We start from the raw sequence: 21,609 nt of genomic DNA, 5'->3' as shown, positions 1-21,609 counted from the left end.
CAGAGAAGAGAAATTTGGGGAGTGAACAAAAAAAACTTGTCCAGTGCTCTGGGAAGCCCTGTAGAGTGCATCCACAGAACAGGTGTAGCTCCCCCTCTCCTCTCTCTCTGTAGCTCCCCTTCTCCTCTCCCTCATGGACTGAGCCAAGCATCCCCTGGATTAGTCTGCTGGTACCCAGCCAATATACATGGTCTGTTAGGGCTTAAGGGTGCTTAGATGCTATGTAAAATAGCCTGAGTACTTAGCCCCTAAAATCAATGGGAGTTGTGTTTGCAGATTTGAGGGCAGAAGTTAGCCACCATTCTGATTTTATAGAAATGCCTCTGTAAGACATTGCTTCAAAAAAAAAAAAAAAAAACACAAACAAACAAACCACACATGTTACCTTGGTTATAAAATAATACTCAAATGTTTTTGCTTCAGAAATAATTGGGAACTCAGAAATTTTTTGTTTTTCTCAAGCCTATAGTTATATTCAGGAGTTTACAACATTTAAGCAAAAAGCTGTTAGACTCAGTTCCAAGAATATACAGAGATGAAATATTGACAACAACAACAAAAAATACATAACAGAAACTGTAAAAATATTCTTTACATTTTCGAGTGTTGAGTATTGGACTGTTGTGCCACAGCAGCAAAAGCTAATAATTGTTAATATCCAATGACAAAGGTGAAGATCTTTAATTCTTCAGTTCAGTTGTTCATTATGAAGGTAAACTTAAGGCTAATGGAATTATTTTTAAGATTCTTCAACTCACTTTCACATTTCAAACAAAAAATAATGGCAGCGTTCTGTCCTGAAGAAAGTTATAGTGTTATGCCATGGAAAATGTTACAGGTTATGCGGTACAGTCCAGTTCTCACAGTCAGATAAACTATTCAGTCTTCTGTCTTGCAGATTATTCTCACAGGAACTGTCCTACTGCCTCATAAACTAGTTTGATGGCACTGTTACGGCTTAGCTGATGGATTACCTAAGAGCCAAATCTACTTTGCAAGATGAAATATTTTCAACATAACTTAGATTTATATAGTTACCAGTACAGAAGATCATAGTGCTGTGTCACAGTAAGGGAAAGGGCAACAAATGTTTTCCATAGCTAAGGAAACTTTGTTCCCTCATACCTGCACTTCCACTAAGTTTCATTTTTGTGTTTATAAGGAGAATAAGATTGGCTGAATTCATACTTTCTAAGAGAAAAATCACTTTGAAGGATGGATGTTAGCTGGTATACGAAGGACAGTGAGATCATTGAACTTATTTTGGATCTCATACAGTTACACAATGCAAGGCTTTTTGGTAAACTTCCAAGTCTCCTAATGCCAGCATATACTGAGATACAAGGGAAAATCCCAGATGTTAGAATGTCCCATGAAGGATAGGACAAAGATGCATGGGGCAGAGAGTTATGCTACCTTCTTTCCCAATCCCTGCTGATACCCAGTTGCTTGGTACACTTCAAAAAATATTTCTGTGTAGTGAAAAGCTTTGGCTGTATACCAGATAGATTTTGCCTGGGAGAACTTGGTTTTCTGTGTTCCTTTCATTCTCTTAGAACTAATTATTGGAGAGTAAGTATGGTCTAGTATAAGATATACATGTTTCAATTTATGTAAAAGTAACCTCGGTAATTATAAAATGATATAAATTAGCCTCACACTTAAATTTTGTTGGGAAAAAGGGCTGGCCTTAGCCAAACTGGCAAGCATGAATTCATGAATTTCTGTTAGAAGACTGGACTATTCAGACTTATTTTTGAGGGTTATCCTAAATGATGGGCTATCCAGACTTATGTTTAAGCTAACACACTTAACTGCTGCCTTAGCATCAGGACACAGATGGATGGGAAAGATGACCCTGACCTCCATAAGACCCACATTCCTCTGCAAGGATAGAAGCATGATAATCAGGAAATGATGGTTATTAGTTACAGAAAATGCATTATTGTGAAAACCAGGAGAAAAGTGCTTATGAGAGGAAGTGATTGGATTATGGCGGAATGAGAGAATAAGTCTAGGTCATTTCTACTGAGTAAATTGCTGTGATTTATAAGAGAAAGGGTATAGTGATACCATGGACTTGTATTGACTGGCTTCATTTCACAAACAAACCTAAATCAGAATATGGCAGCTACCTACTGAAGCAAAACATTTATTAGAAAGATGCTTTTTGTAAAACATGAGGCACTTCAGACACATTTCGTTTGCTAGTTGCCTAAGTATGTAGCTTATTTCAGAAAATATTTAATTTTAGTATCATTCAGTTGATGTCTGATATATTACTTTTCATGATGAAAATAAATCAGGTATTAATGCTTACGTGTATTTTAGATCAGTGCCCTAAGTACAGTATGCTCAATTAGAATTTTCTTGAAAGTATCTCAAAATGTGTCAAATAGAACATGCATATGGAAATAAAATAATTCAGATTGGATAATTTGTACATTACGTTATGCTTAAAGTCATTTCATGCCATCATCGTCTAATGAATAAGTGTAAATTGGTTTTGGGGGAAAAAAAGGAAAAAAAAAAAAGAAAAGAAAGAAAGATTAAACACTCCATTAATGCTATAAAAGAGTAATGGAAGTTTATCTGTGGAAACTAGGTAGGTTTGGAAATGAACAAAGGCTTGAGAAACTATATACAGTTTTATACTGTTTTTCAGAAAGTTCAGTTGGAGATGAAGATACGAGCACTACCACAGTTACTGAAAGCACTATTCACAGTAAAAGTCACTGTTTGAACAAGTCTCATATGTATTACCTGAAAAATAACCTTAATTTGCTCTAATTCTATTTTTTAGGGGAACAGTGTTTTCACCACCCCTTATGTACTTTCATACATAGTTCACTCAGTTACAGTCTTCATTCAGTTGTTTGATCCTATTCATTATTTTAGAGGACTGCTTCCAATGGCAGAATTTGATCCTCCCTACAAAGTCTAGTATATTCCTGCTAATCCCGGCACACAACTCTACCTCCTATATCCAATATCCTGAACTCTTCACAGCACCTTCTCAACTCCCAGTTTTTCCCATTTTATTCTGCCAACATGGTGCAAAATGTGCACCTTCACAGTGCAAAATCTCTCCTCATGAGGCTTCACAGCTAATTTTAATAGTTACATACCTTCTGTGCTATTTTTTATTTTCCTAATATTTTCTACCTGACAAGCTAAGTAACTTTGTATACACTAAAATTTTCCTCATAAAACTCTCTGACAGACTGTTTGCTGATATGTGTTAATCATTGTTGTAATTTATTTTTCTGGTAGATTAAAAAAAAAAAAAAAAAAAGCACCATGAAGCCAAGGAATTATGTACAAATCTGTTGTGCCTTCTATAACACACTGTTCACTGGTATATGTCACAGTTGTCTTTTTTGTAGTAGACAAAAAAAGAAGGCACCATGGAGCAAATTTATGGCATTATATACAAATCTGTTGTCCATTGTATTCCAAATTTTAGCTTCCCCAAATTTACCACAGACATTAAGAAAAAGTAACGCCACTTACTCTGAGAGTTGCTGTATTTTTATATGAATTCAAGAACATAATAAATTTATCATTTATGAGTAAGAAATAACTGGGTGCATTTACATATCACCATGACAAAAGAAAATTTTAGGAAACGCCATTTTTTAATGTGATCATTCTTCCCTTCTTACAATTCCTGCTAGTTTTTGGTATGTATTTTCCAGAGTTTCTCAACATGTTAAGATTAAGTGAAAATGAAACAGATTTTTTTTTCTGTATATATTTTTTTAACCAGTACTGTCCAACATTGTTGGAAATCTTTTCCACCTCGCAGAAGACCTTGTATTTTGATAATTTCTTGTTCTTTGCATGATTAGTCTGACATAAACTTTCTCCTGTATATTATGCATGCCTTTTCATGTAAATAGCTATATATATATATATATTGTTTGTGATGAAAAATGCATGTAATCAACCTGTAATTAAAAAAAAAGACAACAACAAAAAAAACCTGTAGTTTCCAGTTACAATGATGTTGTAGACATTTAAGACACTATAAATGCTGTGATATGTTTAACAAAAGCTGTGTTTCTAAATCCCAGTGTATACTTCATAAATGAGAACAATATATATATATTAACAATATATATATAATTATTTAAGCAATCTACAATTGTAAATTTGTGAAAAAGTTTTATTTTCAAATAGAAAAATAATCTCTACTGGCTGCTAAAATTGCTGGTTTATTTGTTGTGAACTTCTCTGGCTGTGATTCACATAAGTATTTTTTTTCTGTAGCTCCAGATGGTCCTCCAGAAAATGTGACGGTGTTAGCTACATCTCCTCACAGTATTAATATCAGCTGGAGTGAACCTGTCGTCATTACTGGACCAACATGCTATCTTATAGACATTGCCTCAGTAAGACAACTCTGTTCTACTTTTTATAATAATACAGATGCTTAGTGATATAAAAACTCACAACAGATTTTTTTTTAAGTGAAGTTATAGCATAGACATAAACTGGAGTGAAAAATTATATGACTGAAGCATCCATTTTCACATCAACTCCAAAAAAGAATTCATTACACATTTATAAATTTCTTAATGGGAGATAGATTAATTAATTGATATGAAAGAATGTGTGCTAATAGATATTGCACAATAAAGATTTAGCTATAATTGTATGCAGCAAAACAATAGCTGAGCTTTCCAGAGGTGTACCTTCTTCCAACAATAATGATATTGTTTACCAGTAAAAATGATAATGACATATTTAATCCAAAGAAAAATGTCATTGTCATAATTTTACAGATGAGTGAAGAGCCTAGCAATCAGAATTGACTTGTACAAAGTTACACAGTGCATCAGAGGGCCAATTTTAAAGTCAAACCAGATTTTTCACTTTCCACTTGGTGCTCTGTCCATCAAATTAACTGTATTTTGGTAGCACAGCAATAACACTTCTTTCTTCTTGATCTTTATAAGCAAAAAAAAAGCATAAGAGAAAATCTCTAATGGCTTTTTTGTTTTCATCCTGTACTGCCCTTAAAACAACCATTAATAAACCACAAGTTGTTTTTGTTTTTGAAAAGTAGTACTTTTTTGCCCAAGAGTATTTCAAGTAAGCCATTTTATCTTTAGGGATTCCTTGTTACCTGATGTTATCTTTCTAATGATCAGTAGCTACAGGTGTCAGTTCTGTAAATAATTCTCATAATAGACAAATCTTCTACTTCCTAAAGGCCAATATACCTGTCACAATATGTTTGTAATGAAAATTTGGATGTATGTTTTATTTTCCCAATGGGAATTTTGTGAAGACTCCAAATTCCACAAAATTCTGTATGTACAAATTCATTCATTTTAGTTCTCAACTGAGCGTTTTTAAGGATTTACAAAAATTGGCTCACAGAACAGAATAATTTCAGATTTCTACTCTGACATATTTATTCTTAAAAGGCCTTAATTAGGCCTTATTTTTTAATAATGTATTTGGATTTTATAAGGCAAATGGAACCAAACCATACAACTTTAGAAAGAATATAAATATAATGATGCATTGTTGTGATTGTATTTTAGCTCTGGTATAAATATTTATATGCCATATTTTTGATAGTCAGATAGGAAAAGCCCTTGATGGCCATCCCAGGAAATGAATGTCTGTTTAGTCCATCAGAAAGTTTAGTTCAGGTTAATTCTCAGTGGGGATAGATGCATATCTGTCAAATAAAAGGTATGATTGAACTATTCTAATGTTTTAGCAGCTGTGTTTAATACAGATTGCATCCAGTGGGAAAACTACTGTACAGCTTCCTAATCCTCTTTTCAAATAACATACTGAAGAAACAATAATGAAAACATCATTAACTGAAGTAGTGGGAATAGACATAAAAAGAATTTTGAAAATGATACTTGATCATACTCTAGAAAAAAAAAAACATATTTTATCTTTCTCCTTTTTTTAACTTAAGATTAGATTGGATATAAAGCTCAACATTGTATATTTTTCTACAGAACTACAGATTACTTTAGATGTAGGGATCTCAATAAGTAATCTTGTGCATATACTTGCTGTAATGCAGAAACAAGCATACCTGGAATCTTCCTGACCAGCAATTCATTATCTTGTTCTTAAAAATGTCCAGTGTGGAAAGCTGCTCAGCAACCTTCCATAGATTATTCTTAGATTATTTTTTATTAATTTTATTTAATTTATTTTATTTTATTTATTTTATTTATTCATAGATTATTTTTAACTAACATTACAGTCACAGCCTTAGTTATATGGTTAGGTATATTGTTGCAATTTTTGTAATATTTAATAATTATCTTTTTTAGTGAAAATATCATTTTTATTTGTATTTTCTCAAACACCAAAACCAATGGATTATCCTCAGTTCAGTAATATCCTTCTTCTATATTGAAGTTATTACTGTCTTCTGCCACCTTTCCCTTTCTAGATTAATCCCCAATTATTTAAACCTTCCAGCTCTTCTTGTGATAGAATTACCCCATTCTACTGTCTTAGCAGCAGTGTTGTTATTAATGAATCCCAAGAAGAATTGCTTTCTCTGTGGTGCTATCAACATCGTACATTGCTACCCAATTTTCTTTTTGTTTTTGTATTCCAAAACATTTAAAACTATATAGCTGACCATCTTCTGGATCTCTGCCTAGTTTGTTTCCCATTTCAGATTAGTACTGCTCTCTTGACCCACTGTCTGCCAATTGGTCTATGTTTGCTCCGTGGAAGAGGGCACCAATTTCCTTCCAACCCATTACATCCATATTACACAAAGTGTTTAAGAACCAACATGAGTGGGGTGGGTGTATACCCCCTTGTGCAGCTTTCTAGCCGTGCAGCAGTTAGGAAAGGAGTGAGATACAAGTTAAATATGGTGTTCAAATAGTAATGCCCTGCTGTTGGCTGTTTGAAATCTTGTAAATATTTTATTATATTTTTTAATTATTATTTTGCAGGTAGATAATGACAATTATAAAGCCCAGTTCCTGAAGACAAATGATGAGGGTAAAATCCTAGAAATTTCTGATTTGAAGGCATTTACAAGGTATTCTGTAGTAATCATTGCCTTTACGGGTGACGTTAATGCTGCAGCCATTGAAGGCAAGGCTAGTTCTCCAGTAATTGTCTCCACTTTTGAAGCAGGTTTGTATTTTTCTCCACTTCATCTGGATCAAAGTTTGCTGTTTTTCTTTCATCTGATAAATGACAGTTTTGAAGAAATGGTGTGCTTTTAATGCAGATTTGTTCTCACAATATTTTTTTCTTTAATGTTTAGAAGGTGCCAATCAGCAAGAAAACTATGGTGAGAATAAATAATAAGATTTACCTTTAAGTGAATTGGATCACACTGCTTATAAATGGCACCTGTACTGACCTTAGAACATAATTTGTGTATTATTAGTGGAAGGAGGTTGGTAGCCCAGAAGTGCTGTGCTAAAGTCAGCTCTACATTTTCAAAACAATCTGGAGAAGGAGGTAGATATTAAGGTGAAAAACCTGCTGATGCTATTGAGTTTTTCAGAGAAATATAATTGAGCGCTGAATGTGAGGAACTATATGAGGACTCATGACACCAAGAGGCTTTACAGTAAAGTAGACAACATTTGCTTAGGAAAATATAAACATGTACATGGGAAAGATATAGTTCTATCTTAATATACATAGTTCCTGGTTGTGCTCCATCTGTTACTTCTGCAAGTTTTGAGTGGTTCACTAAGGATATTTAAAAAAAAAAAAAAAAAAAAAATCTGAAAAAACATTGAAGTTTTGTTTCATTCAAACTATCAACTCCATCTAAAGTACACTTTCCTTATCTATAGTGAGGTTAGCCCCAAGTCAACTAGTTTATCTATATATTCAAATTAATTTCAGATTAGCATATACTACATAGTGATTGTATTTATCATTTATCATTTAGATTTTCATTTATGAAAATCTAATGTCCCTAGTGATATGATAAGTGTGTGCATATATGTAAGTATATATATAATGCCTTTAATATGTCAAATTCTAAGGTTTTCATGACCTGTTTATATCCCCAGGGATTTTTATTGTGGAAAAATGAATGAAGATTAAATTTGTTGGTATCTGAGTCTGTCTTGTGAGCTATCTTTTTTGGTTTGTGAGCCACCTTTTTTGGTAGCCTTTTCCTTCATGTGAAAATGTGATACATTAGAAGGTTGGGTAACCACAGTGAAAAACAGTTGTTTTTTCCATCTCATCTCATCTGGTTTGCACAGTCTAGCACACAGTTGAGTATCTGAGGAAGATAGGACTAATTTACATAGACTTTACTCCTCCAGAGAAATCTGAGTTATCATACATTGGCTAGGGTAAAAATAATAATAAAAAAAATAAAAAATAAAAAATAAAAAATAAATAAATAAAAATAAAGGAATATTGACAACTGCATCTAAATCCTTGTCTGAGGGAATGTTTTTACTCTCAGTTACTTCATTTCACTGTTCAGAGGTCATGCTACATATTTGTCTGCTCAGGTAGAGCAGTAAATATTCAGCTGCCTGGAAAGAATGTTACAGCCTTTTTCTTTCAGACAGAGACATTGGGAAAATGATTTATACCTCTGCTGTCTTGACAATAAACTACTGGAATAAAAGTTTGACAAATAACTGTCTTTGGCAAAAGTTCATGTTGTGTTTGTGTGGTTCTTGGCTTCTGATACATTTTTGGACAGAAGCGGAAACACTTGTTTGACCCATTGTAATTCCCTGCATATGTCTGGGCATCAGCTAGTGGAAAACTTTTTTCTTAGAGTTAGCTGTGATAAGCATGATGGTTTGTTTATATGTTGGGAGGGAGCTCACTGTTGACAGAAGGCTTTCAAGAAAGGATACTCAAGACTAGCACTTGCTTCTTGCATGTCAGCCCATGAGAGGATTTGTTTACCTCAGGATATATTTCAAGGTACAGTGGTGCCTTTAGGCTCTCTGAGTAGAAAATCAGAAGAAACTTTTCTGAGTAGAAACTAATGAGGGTTATCTAACAATTATTTTTAATATTTATAGCATTAAATGCTATCATCAAGAATAATACTTAAATTTAACTTTCAATTGTCTTTGTAAATATTTACATAAGTAATAAAATTGAGATTTTTTTGGTAAAAGCAGAAAATACAAATGAAATATAGATAATGTGAAAGTATAATTTGTAATTTTTCAGGTTTTACTCTAATAGTCATAGTAGTGAACTGATTTAAATGGATCACTAAATGTTTGTTTCAGTGCCTGAAGACCCACCTAACAACATAACATTTCAGAAGATACCTGATGAGGTAACAAAGTTCCAAGTGACATTTGTGCCACCATCTGAACCAAATGGGAATATTCAGGTGTATCAAGCTATGGTGTACAATGAAGATGACCCTGCTGCTATCCAGATCCACAACCTTAGTGTCATTGATAAAACAGATCAGTCGGTCACTGCAATGATAGAAGGACTGAAAGGAGGACATACCTATAATGTCAGCGTAAGAATTAATACTTTTTCTTTGGTGTGATTGAGAGATTAGCCTGGATACAGAACACAGAACTAAGCCAAATCAAAACTGTCATACAAAGAATGTTAGCTGGGTTGTGAAGAATGTGAAGTCTGAGGAAAGGGGGGAACAATGAGGAGGGAGGAGTGAATGGGAGCCCAAAACATCACTAGTGGTAGCTGTGCACAAGTTCATGTCCTACTGAAGCAGCCTGTGACACATTGTCACAGGCACAAGACTAAATTTCTCTCTTAATTCCAGCACTTGCATTGCAAATTTGGTTCAGATGAAAGGTCCAGTTCTGCAAGGGGAGCTGACTAGAAGAATATGCTTGTAGTTATATAATCACAGAATGGTTTGGGTTGCAAGGGACCTTAAAGGTCATCTACTTCCAAACATTCTGCCATGGGCAGGGGCACTTCCCATCAGACCAGGTTGCTCAAAACCCCATCCAACCTGGCCTTGAACACTTCCTGGAATGGGGCATCCACAGTTTCTCTGGGAAATCTGTTCCAGTGCCTCCCCACCTTTTGAGTAAAGAATTTCTTCCTAATATCTAACCTAAACCTACCCTCTTTCAGCTTAAAGCTGTTACCCTTTTTCCTGTCACTGTACTCCCTGACAGAGTCCCTTTCTATGTGAAAGAATCCTTTCATATAATCAGAGAATTATACATGAGAGGTGGCAACATAACTGTTCAAGTAGGTTTCTTTTTCTCCTTTTTGTAAGAGCTACATTACAAGTGATAAAGTATTACTGTACTTAGGATTGTAAAGAAATATGAGGTAAGATCTATCAAAGTGTGAATGACATAAAAGGAGTGTTTCAGCATTCATTTTTGCTTCAGATATATCTAGATTTGGATGATTTGAAGCTAGTACAAATACTCGTTAACAAGTGTTTGTTTTTTTAAGGTGTATGCAATTAATGGTGCTGGTGCAGGACCAAAAATTCAATTGAAAATAACCATGGATATCAAAGGTATATCTCAAAAAGTGCACTTTTTCTGACATCTCTATAAAAGCTGAAGAAATTGCTTTTCTACCTGTGACTACATAGTTGTGTGCCATTGTGTACTTTTAGAGGAACTAGGAACGGGAGCACATAGCTGATAGCCTGGAATTGCAGTGCTCAGTTTTGCTATGTGTCACTAATCATTTGCTAAACCATGTGCAGCACAGTAAAGCAGGCATATTTTAGTTACCATCAGCAAACAGCTTAGAAGAATATAATGGAGGTATAGCTAGGTATACAGTGTCATATTCATGAAAATAAATACAGTTGTTGACTGAAATTCCTCTGAAAATCTAAGACAATGTTTTTTGTTTTTTTTTTTTAATGGAAAACTGATATGTAGAGGCATTTAAGAGAGTACATTTTTTTGAGGCTTAGAGCATGAATTAGGACATTAAATTGTCCCTGAAAATATGGCGATGATTTGTCTTCCATAACACAGCCATGTGCCTGAACAAAGTACTTGCAGTGGAAAACAAAACTCTGTGGTATATCTTTGTTTAAAAACAGAACCACCACGGCCTAAAAAGAAACCAGCACCTGTTTATGATACCAATGGGGCCTTACTTGTCACAGCCACAACAATTACAATCAGAATGCCAATATGCTATTACAGTGATGATCATGGACCTATCAAGAAGATACAGGTTCTTGTTGCGGAAGCTGGAGGTAGAATTTTATATATTCTCTTGAAAATTGTTTTCTGTTTTTTATAGATTTATTTTCAGCTTTTTTGGAGGGGGAGGAGGGTTGTCAGAAACTTGTCAGAAAACAGCTGACAAAATTACTTTAGCTGTGACAGCAGTACTAACAGCAAAGAGTCTTCCACAATACCTGTAGGCTGGGTTTTGAGAACACTTGCCAATGAAGCCCTACTGTTATCATTATATTTTCTTTATATTTTCTTCATCTTCTTGAAGAAATAAACACATTTGGCTTTTGTGAAGGATGAATAAATATAATACTTTTTTTTTCAAGTTTTTTTTTACTATTGCTATTAGTGTTGCCTGTAACAGCAAGTCATGTGCAGTTGATATTTCCATTTCATAATGGGGGCAGAGGGATTTATATAAATCCCTTCTGTAGACTGTGGGGTTAGAATACGTATTCCCTTGTATGGGCTGATGAACACTTATGCATGTGACCAGTCTCATGATACTCTTTTGAGTAATTGCCTACCAATGTGCGTGGGAGTTTCATGAGTGGATATCATACGGTCAGGCTTACTTTACCTAAGAAGGAAAAATTCCAGGTATTTACTTTGCTTGGTTTGCTATCTTTAAAAGCGTGGAGGTGAAGTATTCACATTAAGTGGTACAGTCTCTCACCTTTTTCTGAATGATGTATTTCAGCACTAATCCTAGAGACATTTACTTCATAGTTATTTCTGTGAAGTTTCTCTTGAACTGAACTAAATACCATGTTAAGAGATATTTTGAAGATATTTCTCCTGTGCGAGTTGCTCAGTACTGACCAAAAGTAGTCATTTCATTTATGAAACTGTATTTAGTGTAAACAATTCTTACTGTCTTTGCTAGACATTCCCAGTTTCAAAGTAAATGGCTTGTATGAGTGATGTCTTCTTCAGGCACATCTTATGTGTGAAACTGACACTGAAGTTTTCTATCTGTGATTCAGTTGACTTACTCTTAGTTAGCAAAATACAGGTGGTGTGGGGTCTTTAGAACATTTGGGCTCAAGTAAAAAGAGAGCTACAGCCTTAGTTGTATAAATGGCACTAATAGCATGCTAAGTCCTTAAAAAATAATCTTTTATTTAACTTATTTACAATCTGATTAGAATGTAAATTATTTCTGATTATTTCTTTTCTTGACAATAGCTCAGCATGATGGGAATGTTACTAAGTGGTATGATGCCTACTTCAACAGACCAAGACCGTATTTTACAAATGAAGGCTTTCCAAACCCACCATGTATAGAAGGAAAAGAAGATCTGAGTGGCAAAGAAGAGATATATGTCATAGGTGCTGATACTACATGTATGATACCAGGCAGTCAAGATAAAATATGTAACGGCCCACTGAAACCAAGAAAACAGTACCTGTAAGTATGTTTGCCTGTATGTTCGTCCAAGAGAAACATTTAAGTGAAATATATATTTACACAAGCATGTATAAATACATAAATAAATAAACAAAACAAATAGTTCAATAATGAAAAATTGGAGCTTGAAATATCACTGTGTGTTTTAATTTCAAGTTTTTGTCTGAAGTGGAAGTATGGGAGACAATTATTTTTTATTTTTTAGTGCTTACTGAGTTCCTAAATTAAATAAGCCCAAATTCAAGATATATAGCCTGCTTCATATAGTTTCATTATACATTTAACATATTGACACTGAGTCCTAGATGTCTGTCATAATGCCACTTTTGCAGGTGGATAAGGATACCAGGTTATATTATGCTAAAACTTCAATAATTCTAAATTAAATATTTTTAAGAAAATATACATAAACTTTAAGTTAATTAGTAAACTTTAAGTTAATTAGTTTTCTTTGTTTTATTTTACAGATTTAAGTTCAGAGCAACTAATGTTAAAGGACAGTTTACAGATTCTGACTTTTCTGATCCTGTCAAAACTTTAGGTAAGGACAGTGTTATTTATTAAAGTATTTCTCTATTTCCAAATAATTTAGGCAATTTATTGTGCCTTTTTAGTAGACTTATTTCATTGTAGTACATAGTATCTATTTTTGTTAGACCAGATTAACCAGGATGGTTGTTGCCTGGTGAGGAAATGCATCCATTCTTTCCTATGTCCTTTTCAGGATGTCTTGCCTCAGCCTGAAATGAAAAAGAAATATTGTCAAAGTTCATTAGCAGAGATTCAGTTGTATCAATGACAATACTATGTTGCCAGGATTGCTTATCTTGATTAGGTGGACTATAGTCAGAAGTTACGCTGTTTGTTCAATGTCCCTCTCTGTTCGACTTACTATTACAGCTATTCTAGTGAGTGTGGTGTAGTAAACCTCTCAGCTGCTGATCATTTCTTCAACTGGTAGGTCATTTGAGGACATGACCCTGTAGCCCTTCAGCTTTTATATACAGACAAAGCTCTGTATTAATAAATTAATATTGTCTAATAGAAACCATCTGGTTCTGATGTCACTGGCCAATAGGGCAGCTGTTACAGGGCCTCAAATCCAGCATGAATTCTTCCATGGAGGTGTTGATATACCACCAAAATTGGGAATGAAGATTCTCTTCTGAGATCGCAATAAGATCTCTAGGTTCTTTTTATACATCGGTAAGCCAAAACTTACTTAGCTAAGCTTTAGCCCTGACTTTCTGAAAAGGGATCCCAAGACAACTGGATGAGTACCCAGAAGAATTTTAGTGGGCACATATTTTTCATTTGGCATTCATCTTCTGTGATATGAGCTCCCTTATTCATCTAATCCATGTTAGAAATTTGTTACATGATCTGATATTGAAGATCCCGAAATGCTAATTCACTACCTGAATATTCTGAAAGGATCTGGCACTGTTTCTCCAGTCCTGAATGTTTCAGAAAGTGAAAGACAAAAGTAGTTTTTATTGGTTCTGAGTTAAAAATTTCTAATCCAATGAAGCAAATAGCTTGACCAGTGAGGAAGAGACTTTATGTCTGATCAGAGAAAAAAAGTCTGATGGAAATGGGTCAGATTTTATCCAGTCAGATGGACATATCTGGGCACCTTTCTAACAGGAAACTCTGAAATGCTTAAAGAAATCATCAAGACAAATAGAGAAATTATGTTGTAGTAGCAGGCAGATATGGTAATTCATGCTATTCTTTTTTGTTACTGAAAACTTGTGACATTGTCTCCTGTGGTGTAAATCATAAAAAAGCAAGAACTGTTTGTATGCTGAATAAAATGTAGTGGGATAAAAAATAGCCCTGATAAATTCCTCGAATGTCTATGGCTCCTAGTATCCATATTCTATTGCCTTCTATGCTAATGTTTAACATCAAGTACTGCTTACAAAACTTAAGTGGACTAGGTAATTAGGAGTTCCTTCTGTGCTTTCATACAAAACTGTTGTGAAATCAACATCAAATTCATATATCACAAGTGTGACAGGTACTGCAGTTAGGTAGCCTTGGTACAGCACCAGAACTGCTGTTGTCAGCCCCAGCATAGCAATTGCTGCATGTTAACTGAATAAAGAAAGTTAGATTTTTTCAGACACATTCCCTCTTGAGACTCATAATTTGAGGAACCTTGCCTAAGTGTTTCTTTATAGAACATGCTTTGGCAATATGAACTTCAGACTTGCTCTAGAAGCATAACTCAGAAAACATGCTAAAAAGATCAGTAGCTGTTGGATATCTCTGTGACCAATGACTTCTATTTCACTTTTAACAACACTGCATTTTCAGAAGAAATTTATGCTGCCTGAAATCAGAAATGCAATTCCATTTTGAATCAATAATTATCTTTTTTAATAATCACTGAAATCTGTGCTTTGCTAACACAACACTTTTGTTTTAGGAGATAAAACAATAACTTGAATTTTGTCATAGGTATTCATTACAGCTCAGAAAACTTCCTTGATTATTTTGGTTTCTAAGTCTACTTATACTTTTGATCTGGAAAACCAGAGAACTGACCTTGTATCTGTGCAATTTAATACTGCATGTTAAATAGGTTTGAAGAAGAAAAAATATGGAAATCTATAAGAGAACTCTCTGTCACAGATTTCTGATGCTCTTGTTGAGCAACAGCAATTTTACTAGAGAGGAACAACAAAACAGAAACTCTTGTGATACAGAGCTGCAATAATGATTTTTTAACAGTAACGAAGAATGCATTTTAGTATCGCCTTCCCACTCAGCCATACTTCGAGTACCACAACTCTCTTCTTGAGCTGGAGAAGTAGGGTTTCTTCCTTATAACTCATGTCTAGGATTGCAAAAATAATGTCCACACTACAAGGAAAGATCAGGATTTTACCATGAGATAGTTAAGATGTGGTGGCAAATACTGTTTAAAACTGTAGTACATCAAGACAGATTATAACCTTTCTATAAATTGTAATAGCTGGTTCAGCAAATCATTGCAGGCAACTCAGTAGTCCTGTGCAAGTGTGGTCTTTTTCCATATGAAATAAAAATCCATTGAAACTGGAAATAATCAAAATTTTGTTGTGGTTGTTGATGCTGTCTTATGCATAGATCAATCACAGAGATCAGGGACTTATTCGTTCCTTTTCCCCTTGCAACTTTTTTTTATATACTCACTTTTTTTCTGTGTTGTCTGGGCCTGATCTAAATTGTTTTGACCTTGTAGTGCCCTGTGTTGCACCTGAGGCTTTACTAATTCAGTGGAGGAATTATGTCAGGTGTTTAGAAAACTACACTTAATTCTCTGTACTACAAGGCTATGTCTGTCATTTCATACAGGCATGATATCACATATTCATGTTGCTTGTGGTCTACAATAATCTCAAATTTCTGATAAATTGCTACCTAACCTACTGTTTACTGTGTTGTATTATTGTAATTGATTATTCCTGTCTACATGTATAACTGTACTTGGTCGTACAAAATTGTATCCTATTGTTTTAAGACAATTTATTCAGCTAAGTCAAGATCATTGAATTTTAATCATGCTCTATAGTGTACATAAAGCAATATGCTCTCTAAGTCTTTTGAGAGAAGTGAAATCAGGCCTTCACTGTTTTCCACTGTGTCCTTGGGAGGATGTTTTTCCATGAATGCGAAATCTCGGTTTCATACGATAGGAAGGCAGTATATTTTTCTGTCCTTCCTCAAAGCTGGACAGAAGCTAGGTTTCCTATTTTGGATCAGAAAGCGGAGATGTATACCAGCACAAGCAAAGAATATCAGCAGTAGTAATACCTTGTTATTCTTATTTTCACTGTGTGCCTAAGGAGAAAAGAGACTAAGGTTTCTGAGATAGGGACAGTATTACCAGGAAGAATGGGAAATTAAAGGACTTAGCAACAAAGAAGCTGGAAAAGAGGTTTCAAAAATACTAAAAAACAGGTTTATCAGTTTTTAAATGAACCTTCATTCTCACCTGCAGGGACTGATAAGAATACCAGCCCCTTTAACTTAATATCATCAAGCTCTTTAAGATACCTTCAGACCCACTAATGGCTATTCTAACAGTATCACCAATTTTCACACGAATAAAGAGCATGAGTTAATCATCCATGAGGCAGATTAATCCAGACTGTTCAGATCCAGTCACTAGGTGCATTCGTTCAATAACATAAGGAGGGGATCTCCAAAAAGTATCTTTTATTTCTGTCTGTAAGTGATGGCCACAAACATCATAGCTTTAGATTAGTGCTCTTTCTTTTCTGCTTTTGGCGCTTGGTTATTCCTAACTGATAGAGCAGTGTGTCTGTTCTTGGCTGCAATGAGGCTGAAGCAGGAGCTCAACTAAGGTTAGTGTTATACACACTCCAACTGATGTGAGTGAAGTGTAGATCTACCATAACCTGCTTAGCAGGTAAACCTGAAAAGCACTACTGGATGGTTGCACAAATAACTGTGGACATGTACTGTTAGCATATGTATTACATAGATCAGAAATGCTTAGGAGCTTCTAAATAAATTGCTCCTGTTTTTCCTTTTTGTTTTGTTTTGTTTTTTAGCACCTCTGCAACTGATAAAAAACACATACAGCTCTTTTGAGATAGAAGTGTCTGTCTTTCATCTCTACCTGATTCCTTCCTGTTAGAAATGTAGAAATGATAATGAATCTATTAAATATTAGATTTCCACTTTCTGTTGCAGGTGAAGGACTGTCAGGAAGATCTGTAGAAGTTATCCTTGCAGTTACTTTGTGCATACTTTCAGTTGTTCTTCTGGTGGCTGCAGTCTATGCTTTTGCAAGGTAAGAGTTATACGTTCTTTTCATACCGTGTTTGCAAGCACTCAAAAATGTTTTAATGAAGAGCTGAAATAATTCTATAAATGGAACTAACCTGTCATTTCAAAATGTACTGTTTTCTTTTTTTTTTTCTTTTTTTAATCTTTTTATGTAGAAACTTAGGGAGGGACTCACAGAGGCTAACCTTAGTCTTGTAGGGCTAATCTCCATAATTGAAGGAGGAAAACAAGCTTCTCCAGACAGTGAATCAGAGCAGACATCTATCTTACCATTTTAGAGTCAGTTCTCCATTCACTTGAGTGGAAGGTACAGCTCAGTGTCAGCTGGTAAAGTTAGCATGATGGCTAACCCTATTTACTGTCAGCTCTGTGGGGAAACAGATTGATATGAAGTAAATATTCCAAATGCTATTTTCTGCCTTACTGATAAATTTAACAATTAAATACTTTAAAGTCTTACCTGTGAAAGAGAAATGAACCTCTAAATTGAACTGTGAACAAATGCTCACATAAAGAAGCAGGCTAGGTAATGCATAAATGATGTTAGCTTGCTCATTCCAGCGCAAGTTCTGTTCTTCCTCAGCTGCATCATTCAGGCATTGCTGAAGAATGTATGTAGGAAAACTAAAAGAATGAGTAGGCTAGATTCTTTCTGCATGAGTTTTAGACAAAATAGCAGCTGGATTTGACTAAATTGGAAGTGAGAGCGAAATAAAGGTTAAGGAAGGACTTCTTGCAGCCATTTTTAAGTTCCATCCTGTCTAATTAATGTATTGAATATGTGTTTCTTTAAATTGTTTGCATATTTATTTTTCCACTAATATTTTATCACTATGTTTAGAATTCGGCAAAAGCAAAAAGAGGGAGGCACATACTCACCACGAGATGCTGAAATTATTGACACTAAATTCAAATTGGATCAGTTGATTACAGTGGCAGACCTGGAGCTGAAGGATGAGAGATTTACACGGTAAGCATACTCCTTAGGCAAAATAGTAGTCCAAAGGGGCTGTAGCCGTGACCTCTTTCTGACCTTTGCTTGTTTGGAAGTGTTTGTGGTGTTCTTATTTACACAGGTCACTGAGATCCTTTTTCAAAGAATGACCTCCTTCCTCAAGACACTTCTCACTAGCTTTTAGAAAATCACTTAATCTTCAGCTCTTTTTACAACAAGATAAAGATCTAAGTGCAAATCACTGTTTAATTGTGTTGGCAAAAAAAAAAAAAAAAAAGGCTACATATTTTTAAACATACAGAATTTAAACACAGTATTTTTGGTGACCCAGTGTTTTGTATAGGTTGCAAACCTATCTAAGCATTTTGAAATAGTCAACCCCTGCAGAAGTCCTGGTTAGCTAATTCAATAACAAATCCATCATTGTTTAATTGACATTTAGAAAGTTTTTTTGTGATTTTTTTTTTTTTGTGTGTGTGTGTGTTTGTTTGTTTTTTTTTTCACAAAAAGTTTTGAATAGTGTCTGAGTTTCTGAGGAGTTCTGCACACTGATTATATAGCAAGTCCAGGCAACTAATTTTTTCTGTCCAACAGAGAATCTTGTCATGGGTACATATCTAAAGGAAAACAGATTGTTTTTTCTGACTGCTGGAAAATTTGATATTATTCACCATTTAAATAAAATATAATGATGATTCTCAACAATCTATGGCATCCAACCGAGTTAGAAATGTTTGGTGAACATTCTTTACCTACCTGCATTTTCCCTGCTGTGTCACAGATGAAACACTGTGGTAGGCAATCTCCTTAAAGATGAGAAGCCTAAAATAGTCTTGCCCTAGCAGTCAGACATCCTACTGTTGCAGACTAGGAATAGCTGGAAGATGAAAGGTTGTAGCTGTTGACCTGTTTTGTTTGAATGTGTACATGTCTATGTGTGTGGTACAGAGTAAGCCAATTGCATGTACAAACGTGTTCAAAATAGTGCACACAGGAATGGCTGCTTGTAATAGATGAGAAATCGTAGTAGGAATCATCTGGAAGTCATTGATATAGTGCATGTGATATGTTCTGTGTGGGGGACATGCCATTCAGATAACAGTGTTTTTACCTGCTAATAACAGTGGAATACATTCTCTGGAGACAGAATTATTTTCTATGCACTATGATAACTGTAACTTGTATAAATGACCATGACAGATCTTCAAAATGGCATTGTTTCCAAACTGTTAGCTGAATAAGAATAGTACTAGTTTTGTTTATATACTAAAGTGTTGATGGGTTTTACTTCCAGATACTCCTCGTTTTTCTTTAGACGCAAGGAGATTTTTGTCATCCAGTAAGTTTTTGTCTTACTGAAGCAAAGTGGTGTGTTTTCCATTCTGTTCTCTTAATCTGTGTGCTACCATACTATATTGAATGATATAGTTAATCAATGTGAAATATCAACCTTTGCAGCTATACTTATGGCAACCAGTGGTATCTTTCATCATGAAATCCTGTTTATTTTTAGTCCCTAGTGTTCGTGTACAACAGTTCCACAACTTTTTTGAAATAAATCAGGACAATTTTTACATGCAATTGTAAGTTATAATAATATAGCACTCATGTATACTATCTATTCCTGAAACAAATATAGTGCAAATGTGACATATGAAATATGCTGTTTCTTTCCTTTGACAGTTAGAAGATGTGCATTTAAGAGAAGTAGTTTTTGTGCTTGTTTGTTTGCTTGCTTTTTGTTTTTTTCTCAACTGCTTTTTTACTTATACTACAGATGTTTTTTTACCATTCCACTACAATCATAGCAATATGTGGCCAAATCCTTTTTCAGTTTGAGTAGTGCCATTGTGCCACTTCTCTGTCTTAATTATGTGCAGTTTTTGATTTGTACAGTATAATATTTCATGCTCAAATGCACTTCATTATGTGATTTATGTACAGCAAGGCTTTCACTGCACAGTGCTTCAGCAGTTTAATTACATCACCCTTTATTTTAATGAGTCAGTTTCACATTTTGGTGTGGAGTTTATTTCCTTCCATCTGTATTTTCATCTTTCCTCCTTCCCCATGCCACTAATGGGCTTAAGCAAAGACTTGCTCCCAGGCCATTCTTGTAAGTTACAGGATGCAGCTGTTACATTTTGGACTATTATTTTTCAAACAGTAGCTGTACTACAGCTACAGCAGGCTCCTCACCCAGGCTCTTTGTTGAACATTATGTCAAATTGTGGAAGATTGAAGTGGAGGTATTAACTGAGCACTCCTCACAGACAGAATTCATGCAATATTTTCAACTAGAAGGCAGTAAACATACTGAGTGACCCTACTAGATTACATATATACAATAATGAGAGGACAGGATACCTTTGATCTGCCCAAAACCTTTGAGTTTATTAGGGCTCCTTTCAAGCTTTAAAGAATGTTTCAGTGTATGCAAGATTCTGCTCTAGTAATGTCAGTAGCCAAAAGAGTGTTTTCAAATATCTGACTTAGGCTGTCTTTTGTATAGATAAATCCTCCTAGTAGTGAAGAGATATTTCAAGTAGTTGGCAGAAGCAAACAGTATGCATGGAGGTGGCTTACTTTAAAACCTGATGTCTAAGCTATTTTTGCTGTGTGTTTCCCACAGTATACACTGAAAGATCTTTTGTACCTGTTGCATTCAGGGAACAACTATGTAGAAGTCAATCTACATAGTTAGATTGACTTTTAGTTCATGTATTGTTCTTATCATTCTCATGGTATATGGTTAAAGCATGTCATGTCAGCATGGTAAATTATTGTATTACAAGTTGATGACTGCACTGTAACCTTAGCAAATTTCCTATGCATTTAGAATGGTATTGTGTATTACTACATCTGCATAAGCTACCCAGATATATTGGCTGTGTTTAGGCAGCTATCTCACCTATGTTTGAAAAGCTTGCTGTGTTGCAGAATGCCAGGTGCAATTCATGGCATCTTATTTTTTTCAAATCAAGAAATTCATGGTAAATCAGAATTCCCTATAATAACTGTGCGATCGTGGTCATCAGAAAAAAAAATACTTGAAAAATTTCAGTGTCTGAAAATACTGGCTGCTGAATATACACCTTCTCTCACCAAGTCTTTGTTAGACAATTAATTAATTAGATGTATCTTCAGAGGGCATTCAGGAAATTATATTCTACCGTATTCAGCAGAAAATTGGGTCCATGATATGAAACCAAAATGTTGACTTTGGAAGTTTGGGAAATACATTGGTCTCCGTGGTAGTAGACATGATATGAGAC

General features: G+C 34.7%; 1 protein-coding gene across 4 annotated transcripts in view; it reads left to right on the top strand.

Annotated features, from left to right (window-relative positions):
• The window catches only part of PTPRQ (protein tyrosine phosphatase receptor type Q), a 135,183-nt gene that overhangs the window by 90,462 nt on the left and 23,112 nt on the right, over positions 1 to 21,609 (top strand). For 2 of the 4 annotated variants that reach the window (XM_068669099.1, XM_068669094.1), the window contains 10 exons: positions 4,273 to 4,394; positions 6,957 to 7,143; positions 9,243 to 9,487; positions 10,411 to 10,477; positions 11,021 to 11,179; positions 12,351 to 12,573; positions 13,041 to 13,114; positions 17,284 to 17,383; positions 18,221 to 18,349; positions 19,629 to 19,673. In XM_068669099.1, the coding sequence (XP_068525200.1) occupies positions 4,273 to 4,394; positions 6,957 to 7,143; positions 9,243 to 9,487; positions 10,411 to 10,477; positions 11,021 to 11,179; positions 12,351 to 12,573; positions 13,041 to 13,114; positions 17,284 to 17,383; positions 18,221 to 18,349; positions 19,629 to 19,673 (1,351 nt within the window). The remainder of the gene's footprint in view (positions 1 to 4,272; positions 4,395 to 6,956; positions 7,144 to 9,242; positions 9,488 to 10,410; positions 10,478 to 11,020; positions 11,180 to 12,350; positions 12,574 to 13,040; positions 13,115 to 17,283; positions 17,384 to 18,220; positions 18,350 to 19,628; positions 19,674 to 21,609) is intronic. The other 2 variants (XM_068669098.1, XM_068669095.1) reach the window with 1 other exon arrangement.

Source organism: Anas acuta, chromosome 1, assembly GCF_963932015.1.
Source record: "Anas acuta chromosome 1, bAnaAcu1.1, whole genome shotgun sequence".
Lineage (NCBI taxonomy): Eukaryota > Metazoa > Chordata > Aves > Anseriformes > Anatidae > Anas > Anas acuta.
The sequence above is the reverse complement of the archived record's forward strand: the minus strand, read 5'-3'. Positions and strand labels throughout refer to the sequence as shown.